Genomic DNA, 12,524 nt, shown 5'->3' with positions numbered 1-12,524 from the left:
GACTTTCAGTTGACAAAAGTATTTGGGAATAAATGACTGCCCTGAAATGAGGATTAATTTGTTACGTACAGTTGCTTAAGCGTAAACATAGCCAGCTATTAATAGTAGGCAGTGACTTAGTTGCCAGCTTGCCCTCCCCCTCAGTGAAGCTCAGGTGACAGCTCTTAATCAGCATGGTGGGGAGGAGAGTGCTTTCACTCTGGTCCACACTCTTCCCTCTCGGGGCTTCTTGGGGCGTCTCCGCTGCTCCGTGTTATTTGTGCTGAGATGTTCACATCTAGCTGCAGAGGCCTCGTCTTAGTCGGGGCGTACGTACTTGCCCAAGATACAGTGAGTCTCAACTTCCATATGTTCTGCTTTTCAACAAACCAACCCGCGCTTGGATCCATTATACCCTGACGCCCTTGTCATATACCAAAATGGGTCTTTTGTGAGTCAGTCCGTAACAAACACGTCCGCTTCCTGCGCAGCGGTGCTCGCTGCCAGCCGCTCGTTCAGGTGCAGCAGCACCACCCCATTTGCAAGGTTGTGTTTGTGCAGTTATTGGAATGTTTTATTATACTTGGCTCTGATTCTTTAAAAAATTAGTAAGACAAAAATGGAAGTGCTGGCAAGAAGCTTTGGTCTTTAAAAGTTAGTACAATTGAGAACGAGGTGGAGTGGAATTTTTTAGGCACACGTTGCAAGCAGCGAGTCTTTCACTGCATTTGGACATTGGTTGGACCTAAGCCAATCGACTGTATTCAGTTATGAAAGAAAAGAAGAATAAGGAACAAGTATGCAATGTTGGAATGACGTGTGCGGTCAAAGGCTGGGTGTAGAAGGGCAGATGGAATTAGAGGTTTGGAAATGTAACTTAATGTTCTGAGGTGGAACTCCCCTCAGATGTTAGTCAATTGTCCAGCTCTCTCAGTTTGACTTTCAAACGTGTTTTCAGGGGAAGCTCAGCATGCAGGTCTCTATGGAGCAATCACTTGGTTTCTGTGGAAGGTGTTTTTCCTCCTGCTCCTGCTGAGCAGATGGGAGCAGCTGCCCGGACCCGCGGCGCTGCCCACCGCCCAGGTTGGGCCACGTTCTGTCTGGGGTGATGAGCTTGTGTGTGTGGTGGCACAGGGAGGGCTCATTATTAACCTTTCTTAGTGTTGTTCTTGCTTTTACTTTTCACCTTTTTTTTTGAAAAAACAAAAAAGTGATCATACCATTGACTTGGCATACAGCCTTGACATCCCGCTGAGTCATAATATCTATATCTGAGTCATATTATCTATCAACCTACGTGACTTTAAAACAGTTGCCTAGTGTAGTGTGGATCTAGCGTCATTTGCTCAACCATTCTCTCATTGTTTCAGGTCGTTTCTAGTTATTTCACTCCGAGCTATGTAATAAGCATCCTTATGTCTATGTTATGATGCTTTTGATGTTACAAGCTCGATTACCAGAGGTGGAAATAATGGGTCAAACAATACATACCTTTTAAAATTTAATGGATATTGCCATATTTCTTTCCCCTAAAGGCACAGCAATTTTTCCTCCTTCCAGCAATGTAGGGAAGTGCCTTCTATTTCTCATCTAAAATTCTTGCCAGTTGAATAGTGAAAACAGGCATTTCATTGTGCTTTAACTTACACTTTTTGGACTGCTCGTGAGCTTGAGCAGCTTTGTGCAGAATTGTTCACCGTTTGCATTCTTCTTCTGTAAGTTACCCCTTTTCCTACTGAGTTGCTTTCTTACTGATTTGTAAGTGCTCTTTGTCTATTAGATATATTTACTCTTTGGCATATGTGTTGCAGATATTTTTTTCCAGCCCTTTTTGTCTTTTGGCTCTGTGAATAGTATCTTTAGCTATAAACTTTTAAAACCTTTTTATGTTATTTATATTGCTTTTCTTTATGCTGTATACTTTTCACCTAACACTAGGGTTTTTTTTGCTAAATTTGTCCTTTGGTATTTTGGAGTTTTTGTTGCTAATGTAAATGGGATTTATTTTTTCTCTTTCCGTTTCAACTGGATATAGCTGACCTTGAGAAAAGCTGTTGATTTGTGTATACTTGTTTTGTTTCCAGACAACTTACTAAATTCTTTCCAGTGGTTAGTCTATTGAGTTTTCTAGGCATATACATGGTCATATCATCTCCAAATAAAGATAATTTTATCTCTTCCAATACTTATTCTATTTTTTTCTTTTGTGGCACACCTTGCAAGGATTTCTGTTAAAATTGTTAAACCTCTCTTATGGGTACAAATCGCCTCCTGCTTGGAGTCTGAGCTGCAGATGGAGCCCGTTGCTCTGTGCCACGGCCCTCCTGTGTAACTCACCTCATTTCCTCTGCACAGAGGTATGGGTGTCGAATGACTTCACTGCCAGTATTGTGCAGACTCTTTCCTTCCCAAGTGGATTCTGGGCTCTTGCAAGTTGAGGATCATGTCCCTTGTTTCATGTCCCTCACAGAACCCAGCAGAGAACTGGGCACATAGTAAACACATGTCACAGGGTCATATGTGTTGAATGTGCTCCTCTTCTCTTCTTCCTGGGCTCCCTACTTCTTCCTTGAAGCAGCTCTGACCTTATTAGACTCAGATCACGTGCCCAAAGCTCTCTCTGCCCGGAACACCCTCCTCCTTCAACCACCTTGCAGAATTGAGATTTTTTTTTTTAACCTTTTATTGAGATTATGATAGTTTACAACCTTGTGAAATTTCAGTTGTACATTATTCAGTCGTGTTGTAGGTGCACCACTTCACCCTTTGTGCCCAACCCCCTCCCCCCATCCCCCTGGTAGCCACTAATCTGTTCTCTTTGTCCACATGTTTAAATTCCTCATATGAGTGGAGTCATCCAGAGATTGTCCTTCTCTATCTGGCTTATTTCACTTAACATAATCCCCTCAAGGTCCATCCGTGTTGTTGTGAATGGGACAATTTTATCCTTTTTTATGGCTGAGTAGTATTCCATTGTATATATATACTATATCTTCTTTATCCAATCATCAGTCAGTGGGCACTTAGGTTGCTTCCATGTCTTGGCTATTGTAAATAATGCTGCGATGAACATAGGGGTGCATGGGACTTTTGGAATTGCTGACTTCAAGTTCTTTGGATAGATACCTAGTAGTGGGATGGCTGGGTCATATGGTATTTCTGTTTTTAATTTTTTCCATAGTGGCTGCACCAGTTTGCGTTCCCACAAGCAGTGTATGAGGGTTCCTTTTTCTCCACAACCTCTCCAACATTTGTTACTTTTTGTTTTGGTTATTTTTGCCACAGAATTGAGATTTTTGAGCCTCCACACTAGAGAAATTCCCTTTCTCAAACTTTTTCAGCATCATCATCACCTGGAGAGCTTGTTAACACACAGATTGCAAAGTCACTCCCAGTTTGCGATTCAGTGGGTGTCAGGTGGGACCTGAGAATTTTCCATTTCTAACAAGTTGAGATGCTGCTGGTCCTGACAGCGGTGTTGGAGAACCGCTGCTCCAGACTGCAGTTGATGACCTTGTGGATCCAAGGCTGAGTTCTTTGCATGAAAAAGCCAGATTCTTGTGGTGGTGCTAGTCCTGCCTGTGCAGCCAGGCCCCCTTCATGTCACCCAAGGGGCTTCTGCCCCCGGCCCTGGCCCACACCGTGAGTCTGTGCACTGAAAGTCAGAGTGTGTGTCAGGGGCACACAAATTCATCTTTCTGAGGATAGGCGATTTTGAAATGAAAAGCATTTTTTCGGCTTAATGAAAATTCACTCCCTTTCCACCCTCTCAGCCTCTGCGCTTAGATACCTTCATGAAAACAGAATCATCCATCGGGATCTAAAGCCAGAGAACATCGTCCTGCAGCAAGGAGAGCAAAGAGTGAGTGACCTCCTGGGACTGGGAGAGTCCTGGGCTGCCTCAGGGAAGCTGCTTTGATCGAGAAGGAACATGCTCTGTGTGTTTGTTTATGTTTGCGTTTCCTTCAGTTTACATTTGCTTTGGTTCTCTGGGAAGGCTTTTTTGTTTGAAAACAAATTCAGCAAAAAGTTCTTGCTTGCAGATTGAGGCAAGTTTGAAAGGATCACATTGTTAATCGCCCAAGTTGCAGGAATCTGATAAGAAAAACAATGTTTCTCTTCCCACCTCCACCCCCAACCTTTGGGACTAACACTTCTTGGAAACAGACTTTTTTTGTTTTCCATTTCTTTGAGAGCCTCAAGTCCTGATGCTAGCGTGGAAACCAGCTCTGAGTGGGTTCTGGATGTGGCTGAGAAGAGGCATTTGGAGGTGGCACCTGCCCATGGAGCCTGTGCTTTCTCACGGCCTTGTTTGTTTAGCTGGGGGCAGTGAGAAGGGCTCAGCTGAGTGGAATGTAGTAACTCAGCTCCTGGGTCACTTAATCTCTTCTGATACACTCTGTCAGCATTCTGGGCCTGACCGTGACTATCACCGCTCTCACCTTTGTTCCAGTTCACACTCATTCTTGCCAGAGGTTCTAAGATTTAAGAACTAAAGATATTGACTGAAAAGGGACTGGCCTGGTCTTTCACCTCATAAAGTCTGGGTTTGGCATTCTTGAGGGCTGGTGCATGGTCTGTTACTTTTGACCATCCTCTGGTTATTGGTTGCAGAACGAGAGAGAACATGTGCCTTTTTTCAGCATTTTTACAGTGTATGTTTTCTTTTGCCCTAAATCTACCATGTGAAAGGCATTCTCCTGTGTCTCTGGTGGTTCCTAGGGACTTAGGCTCTAATACCACCTGGGAATTCAGAAATATCCTCTGCTGTGTCAGCAGACAAGCCGAATTCTTGTAGGAGGACAGTGTATTCTCATAACCCTCAGATTTCTCCTCCTCCCTTTTTTTCAGTTAATACACAAAATTATTGACCTAGGATATGCCAAGGAGCTGGATCAGGGCAGTCTTTGTACTTCCTTTGTGGGGACCCTGCAGTACCTGGTAAGAAATGGGATCTACGTGTTTCCTTAGCAGTTTCTCTCTGATGGCCATCTTTGTGGGGCTCCTCTTCATCCTTGCCTTCCAGCAGCTAAGTCCTGCCCGCTCTGTGGATGTTGCCTAGATGCATGGGAATTGTTGTATGAGGTCAGACCCATAGTCTGTTCAAGTCAGCGCTTTTGCCAGCAGAGGCCCTATGGAAGGATGTGGTCATCTTCTTCTGTCAAAAGGGCCCTGCTTGTGTACCCTTGCACAAATCCCATAACCTCTTGTGCTGCATTATTTTATCTGCAAATAAAGAGTTTAAGCTAGATTCATGCAGGTCTGTAGAGGCCACCGTTTCCATGAGGCATCTCAAAGGCCATGGAGAAGGATGCTGAGCTCTGAGCTCCCGCCCGTTCTTTACATTATTTGGTCTGATGTTGGGGTTCTATCTGAGTCACTCATTCATTCGAGAAATATTGACCAAGTGTAGTCTTAGAGTTTAGCAGGAAAGCAGGCATTCCCCTGATCCTTACACCAATGACTAAGAAACTACAATTGTGATCAATTCTACACAGGAAAAGTGCAGGGGGTTATAAGAATATGTATTAGGAGGACCTGGCCTCTGGCTGAGACCTGAAGGATGAATAGGTGAAAGGGGTGGGAGAGGAAACTCTGGGCAGAGGGATGGCACATTGGAAGACCAGAAGGTGTGGGCTGGGGCCTAGAGAAGAAGGAAGAGAGTCTCTTGAGTAGAATCTGGAGAGAGAGGTGGGGACCAATTCTTCAGGGCCTTTTTGGCTAGGTTAGAGATTTCAGACTTTATCCTGAAACCTCTGCAGAGACATGGCAGGGTTTTATGTTGGAGAGGAATTAGGTTTACCTTTGGAAAAGACCACTCTTGATACAGTGTGGAGAATGAATTGCACTGAGCAAGAGTAAATGGTGGACAAGTAGGAAGGAGGCTCTGGCAATAGGCCAGTTCAGAGCTGTGGTCACAGTGAGGTTACAGAAGATGGTTCAAGGATTGCCTAGCAAGTGGGGCTGGCCCAGTGGCGTAGCAGTTAAGTTTGCACATTTGCTTTGGTGGCCAGGGGTTTGCCGGCCCAGATCCCAGGTGCAGACCTGTGCACCACTTATCAAGCCATCCTGTGGCAGGCGTCCCACATATAAAGTAGAGGAGGATGGGCACAGACGTTAGCTCAGGGCCAGTCTTCCTCAGCAAAAAGAGGAAGATTGGCACAGATGTTAGCTCAGGGCTAATCTTCCTCAAAACAAAAAGAAATGCCTAGCACTAAGAGACTCAGCTAGACTTGGTAATAGACTGCTTACAGATGATAAGGGTCAGTAAAGTGTTGATTGAATACAGGAGCCTGCAGTTTAAAAAACAAAAACAAAAACAGGTTGGAAACCCCTGGGCTAGATGAGCTTAAATATCTTGTCTAGTTCTTAAAAAGAAAAAAATCCTTTGAAGTCTTTTTGAGTGCATTAATGCTCCCTACTTACCCCACCCACTGGGCTAATGGGCTGCATGGATTTATCACCTGCTCTGTGGAGTAGAGGTTTCACGGGGGGCTGCGATTCAGGCACCTGTGTCCATATAATGTAATTATAGAAGTCCCACTGAGTGTCCTCTGGAATCCTCGGCAGCAGTTAAATGGAGGGAACCTTGTGCTCTGACCAGGATGCTCTGTCACGTCACTCGCTTGCAGGTGCTGAGCTTCTGTCCATAACCAGACCTAGAGATTGACCTGACCATCCCCCAGTTTTTCCTGTTGGTTTGGACTCCTTGGCCTTGCCATACGTGTCCCACTTCTAGCCAGACTGTGCACAGTCCTGTCTGCGTGCCTTTGCTTGTGATGGTCCTTCCTGGAATGTCTCCTTTCAGACACTCCTGTGAGGAGCCTTCTTCTGAGCCAGGTTCCTGTCCTGCCTGTGCTTTGAATCTTTCCTTGGTCACCGCAGTTCTTTCTACTTGGGCAGCAGTCATACATCTGGCTTTTTCTGCCTGATTGTAAATATGTCATCCCATTGTACACCCATGTGTTGTAAACCACATTGGTTTAGGAAACTTAGTCAGCATTTAATGCGTGTATTATGCATTTGGTGTGTGTACCTGGTATCATTTTCCTTTGTTAAATGTAGCCTATCTTCCCATCTCTACACAGCGCCCAGGAGAAGGGTATACAGTGTAGTCTGGTCTACCTAGAAATACCCCTGGGGGCCTTTGTACCAGCATCGGGATTGCACGAGGTACAGAAGAATCCTGGCTCCCACTAGCTAAACAAGTGGTGGACGTGCCAGTGCCCCCGGATGGAACCAGCGAAGAGTGGGGACCTGATTAGAAGGGCTGCTTGCCCCCTCTCGTGTTGGCTTCTCAGGAGAGGGAGCGGCTCTGATGTGTCCCCACGTGCATCCTTGCAGGCCCCAGAGCTGCTGGAGCAGCAGAAGTACACCGTGACCGTGGACTACTGGAGCTTCGGCACCTTGGCTTTCGAATGCATCACAGGCTTCCGGCCCTTCCTCCCCAACTGGCAGCCCGTGCAGTGGTGAGTGTGAGGCCAGGGTCCAGGGCCTGGGGCGAGGAGGGCCACCTGAAGCGAGCAGTGTGTCCATCTGTCTCTGTCATACCGCTTCACCCGTCCCTGCCTCACTGGGCGCTCCCAGGCTGGGCCTGAGCCATCTGTGATCTGTCTCCTGGAGCGGAAGTCCTGTTAGGACCCAGCCTGTGGGCAGCCTGAGCTCCAAAAACCTAGATAAGAGAGCAATGGTTAAGTATCCACATGGATTCTGAACCTTAACAACTTGCGCTACAATACTGTGTGTGACACCTGAGTTCAGTAGCAACATGTCGGTACTTTCATAGCCTCTTGTGCAAATGTGTGCCCTGACACTGAAAATGCTGCTTATTAGTTAACAATTAAAGGATGTGTTCACATGACAAATAATGAGAAATATTTACATGGAAATTTATTGTTGACAAATTTTATTACTCCTGAATATAAATTTCATTTTCATAAATTACGTGATAATATATTATTGAGAAATTTTATTATACCTGAGAACAAACTTCTGTTTTCAAAGTATAAGAAATTGGCTGAAAATGTGAACTGAATAAATTACAAAAAAAGATTTTCTAATAAAAAAACAAAGGATACGATTAAGATTTTTAAAATTCCTCTATATTCTTTAACTTTTTTCTGATTATAAAAATGTATTGTTCATTATACGTATATATAAAAGTTAATCATGACTGAAATGCATAATTTAAAAATTAATGTTCCCTTAAATCAGTTAGATCTCATTCAGAATTGTTCCTTGAAAGGCCACACACTAATTGAAATAATGCTACCGTTGTTCAAAAACTTTTTATTTCCAGTTTATTTTTTTGGAGCAGTTGAAAGTTTTCATGGTTCAAACTTCAGAAAGTATAAAAGGGTGTGCCGTGAAAAGTCGCCCCTAGCTGTCTCCAGCCCCCTGCATTCCTTGCGCACGGACGCCCCGACACCATTAGTTTCTGGTCTGCTTCCAAAGATGTTTTGTGCTTGTACAAGCAAATTGGCATGTACTGTTTGTTTGCTTGTTTCCGTGTTTCACCCCTTTCTGATGTCAGTGGCAGCATTATATGAACACTGTCCTGTACATGCTTTGAAAGCGTTTTTACCCTGTGAGAGTTTCCGTCACACAACCCGGAAATAACCTCTGTGAACATTTGTTTGTTTCTCTAGGCTCTTTAGTGTGTGTGTTAGACCTTAAAAAAAAAATTACTTTATGTACTCTCATATAACCTGCTTTTCAAACTTACTGTTGAAAATGCTTCAGGATTTTCCATATTATTTGTAATATCTGATTGTTATTCCACTGAATGGCCATACTGCAGTTTATTTAATTTATCCCCCATTGTTGAGAGCATGGATGGTTGATAATTTTTACTTCTGAAAATAACACCAAGAATAGCATCCTTCTAGGGAAATCCTCATAGGTCCACAATTATTTCCCTAGGGTCAATGCCTAGAAATGGAATTAACAGATCAAAGATTGTGCACGTTTTGATGTCTATTAACTAAATGCTCAACAGGAAGGTTGTATAAATGACATTTCCACCAGGAACCCAGAAAGCTGCCTGTTTCGCCACACCATTGCCAACACTGGCTATTGTCATTTTTCTAAACACCTGTCTAGAAGTAGTAAAAACATTAACCTTTTCAACAGGTGTTTACATCATGAGAATATTTATTTGTAAGAATAAGATCTAGCCTTTGAAATCAGTTCCACAAAAGTGGATTTCTGTGACGGCCGTCCAGGTCAGTCCACATTTATGGACCGGACAGTGGAAGCACAATGATGAATGAGGCGAGATCCCCGCTCGTGAAATGGCAAAGTGTGCCCTCCTGTGGTGATGTATTTTGAAACAAGCAGTGCTTGTTGACCTGCATAGGTTCTGGAATATTGAGGAATTCGCTCATTAATTTATAGTCACACCTTAAAGTGACCATCCTAAAACTAACTTTAGATATCTGTACGTCTGTATTGCTAACTAACCAAGGAATTGCTGCATCCCTTCAGTTCAGATGTTGAGCTTTTCCATTATTTATAATGCAATGAGTTAAAATCCATTAGAACTGGGAGAACAAGTGCTATTTGAAAATACATCCCTAATGGCTCAGCATCTTCACAGTAAGTGTGCTGTCTGCAGAATCAGCTTCCTAGAATTCCCCTCATCAGCGCTAGAAGACCAGGGAACCACTTTCGCGTGGACTTCTCTCAGACCCAGTAAGGAGCTGTTGAGTGGGCTAGTTTGTGGGAAGTGCCTCTCTCGTCTGCTTTGTAAGGCCTTAGACAGCTTTTCAGAAATTTCGCTCTCATCTCAGAAGGCAGGTAAATAGCAATTTCGGGACAAATGCAACCTGAGCTTTATAGTTCTGTTATAAAGCTGCTTTGAAATACATTTTAGGACCTAAGCAATAAGCATTTTATTTATTGTGTCCTTTTATTTTTATAATTTACCATTGACAGACTAAGTTTTCATTGAAGGAGCATCCTGCTTGTGTGTGATGACAAAGTGTTGGCACACCTGACTTACAGCGATCACAGTTTCTGCCAGGGCTGTAGCCCCGCAGCCTCTGCCATACTCCAGCTCTTCTAGGTGTCCTCTGTGGTCGGGATAGGCCAGGTCACCCCGTGCCAATGAGAAGCATTCAGGGCTTAAGCATTTTTGATTTGAATTTCCTAGATGTTTTCGGAAAGGAAGGATTTGGACATTCAGACAGAGTAGGAAGAACACCGGACTTTGGATTTGAGTCACCAGTTCTGCTGCTCTCTAGTTGTGTGGCCTTGGGCAAATCACCTAGTCTTCGTTTCCTTACCGCTGAACAGGGGGCTACAAATAATGTCTACCACATGGGGTCATCGTGGCAAAGAAGTGCATGTTGGGTGTCAGCGTACTTGGTTATCTATGAAGCATTATTCAAATTTAAGTTATTATTCTTGTCATCAAGAAGATTTGAAACCAATTGGATTTAAAATGTTTTTCCTTCAAATACTATTTTAGAGGCATCAGTAAGTTCTCTAAATTGGGAAATGTAAATATTTACCTTTAGAAGTAATATTCAGCCATATCCATTTAGAAGTGTATGCACGTGTTGTGTATGTTTCCTCTAAATGTAATACACATGCAGTAATCTTGGTTTGGAAGTCCTAATTTTGTCCTCTATCAAAACATGGCAGTTTTGTATTAGATGAAGCAGAGAAAATGAAAAGGACAAGCCAAGGATGAGATAAGGAGTCAGCAGTCCTGTCTGCAGAACCCTGGGCCCAGGGAGGTGAATGACTACTCATCAGGCAGTACTGGCCATTCTTAAACTCTCAAAGAAGCCATCCTAGCAGGATACAGATGCACTGACCATTATCCCAAAAGATTAAGTAGTGACCTGGGGGGCATCCTGTACAGTTGTAAAGTGATATGTTACAAAGATAAAATGGCTCTTGACTACGAGGTGACTTCAGGACTGTAGTAAACCAGATCACACATTTGCAGGCATTCCAAAGTCCGGCAGAAGAGTGAGGTGGACATTGTTGTTAGTGAAGATCTGAATGGAACAGTGAAGTTTTCAAGCTCTTTACCCTACCCCAACAACCTTAACAGGTAAGGCACAGTGGCATTTCTCTTCTACAGATTTTTCTTCCTTTTTGAAAAATAGATATCTGAGGTGACATCTGATAGCTTTCAAATAAATTATCAGGATATCATCCGATGACCAAGAACTTGACATAATACATATCAATCTTAAACTTAGAATGGATCCCCACCCTTCACCCCCATCCAGAAATCATCTCTTTTCTGAATTCACATAACAATTTATCTGTGCCTCTTCTCACCATTAGTAGGGTCTACCTCGTATAACATTTGGGTTTGCATAGGGTTTATCTCCTAGTTGACTGCAAGCGTTTTAAGGGTGGGGAATTATACTTTATTTCTTTTGGCACTCCCTATATAGCCTAATACTGGGTCATAGTCAACAGAGAAATCTTTGTAGTTTGAATGGCGTTACAATCTAGTGTTAGGGCCAGAACATGAGCAGTTAAATAATATCAGAATTGAGCAATAGTACAAAAGGAAGCCACAAGGCAGTTACGCAGTTGAGCAGCATAGATGGTAACTACCATGAGTATTTAGTGGATGGGGAGAGAGGTGTGTGTACTAGAGCTATGTGGAATGATTTTGGATGAGCTGGAACTTTCTGGAGGGATCTGGCTAGACAGACGTGCAGGACATGGATAGGTGAAGAGGAAGGAAGTTCAAAGGGAAGGATTGAGGGCTGCAAAGGCACGTTTCGGCAGGCGGTGAGTAGGCCTGCTGACCTCGGAGGGGCTTTCATGGAGGGTGGTGGGAGGTGAGCTGAGAGTGCTCACAGGAGGCAGGCCGCAAGGGCCTGCAGTGCCCAGGGAAGGAATGTGAACCTGGTGAGCCACCAATGCCTTTGAGGGGGGCGACTGACAAAACAAATCAGCCGCATGGGGTCTAGATTGTGTGTGGGGTCACCTGGAGGTGGGGCATGCCTGTAAAGTGCATTTTAAAAAGCTTCACAGACCCTTCTCACTCAGCCAGTGGGAGGTCAGTCTCTGACCGTCTGTGGAGAAGTCCCTGACTTGAGGGGGTGTTTTAGCAGGCCAGGGAGGTGATAAGCACCTGAGTAATTAATTTGGTTGGAAATGTTCACTTTTTCTCTCAGATGAATTCATTTTCAGTAACCATTTATTGGCTGCTGTCTGTGTGTGTCATGGTGACATGCTTGTGAGGTGTGCACTTTTTAGTTTACACGTTAAGGCCACCTGAAAATGGCGTTGGAGGTGTGTCCCCCTACTCTGTGCCCCCTTTCTTCTCAGCATCCTGGCACAGCGACTGGAGAGGTGGCTGCAGCTAATGCTAATGTGGCACCCCAGGAGAAGGGGCACTGACCCCGAGTATGGGCCCAACGGCTGCTTCAAGGCCCTGGACGACATCCTAAACTTAAAGGTGAGCTCGCAGCCATGTTAGCCCTGAGGCACAGGTCAGCTCCCCATGGCACGTGGCGGTTCTTACGAGAAAGAAATACTCATTAAAAAGCAGGTTGTGGGCCGCCCTA

General features: G+C 44.2%; 1 protein-coding gene across 6 annotated transcripts in view; it reads left to right on the top strand.

Moving 5' to 3' along the window:
* The window catches only part of IKBKB (inhibitor of nuclear factor kappa B kinase subunit beta), a 49,171-nt gene that overhangs the window by 22,392 nt on the left and 14,255 nt on the right, over nt 1–12,524 (top strand). For 4 of the 6 annotated variants that reach the window (XM_044750720.2, XM_070500042.1, XM_044750719.2 and 1 more), the window contains 5 exons: nt 3,753–3,841; nt 4,831–4,920; nt 7,324–7,448; nt 10,937–11,044; nt 12,286–12,415. In XM_044750720.2, coding sequence (XP_044606655.1) covers nt 3,753–3,841; nt 4,831–4,920; nt 7,324–7,448; nt 10,937–11,044; nt 12,286–12,415 — 542 coding nt within the window. The remainder of the gene's footprint in view (nt 1–3,752; nt 3,842–4,830; nt 4,921–7,323; nt 7,449–10,936; nt 11,045–12,285; nt 12,416–12,524) is intronic. The other 2 variants (XM_070500040.1, XM_044750721.2) reach the window with 1 other exon arrangement.

This window comes from Equus asinus, chromosome 27 (assembly GCF_041296235.1).
Source record: "Equus asinus isolate D_3611 breed Donkey chromosome 27, EquAss-T2T_v2, whole genome shotgun sequence".
NCBI classification, from domain to species: domain Eukaryota; kingdom Metazoa; phylum Chordata; class Mammalia; order Perissodactyla; family Equidae; genus Equus; species Equus asinus.
This window is presented reverse-complemented; position numbering and strand designations above follow the sequence as displayed.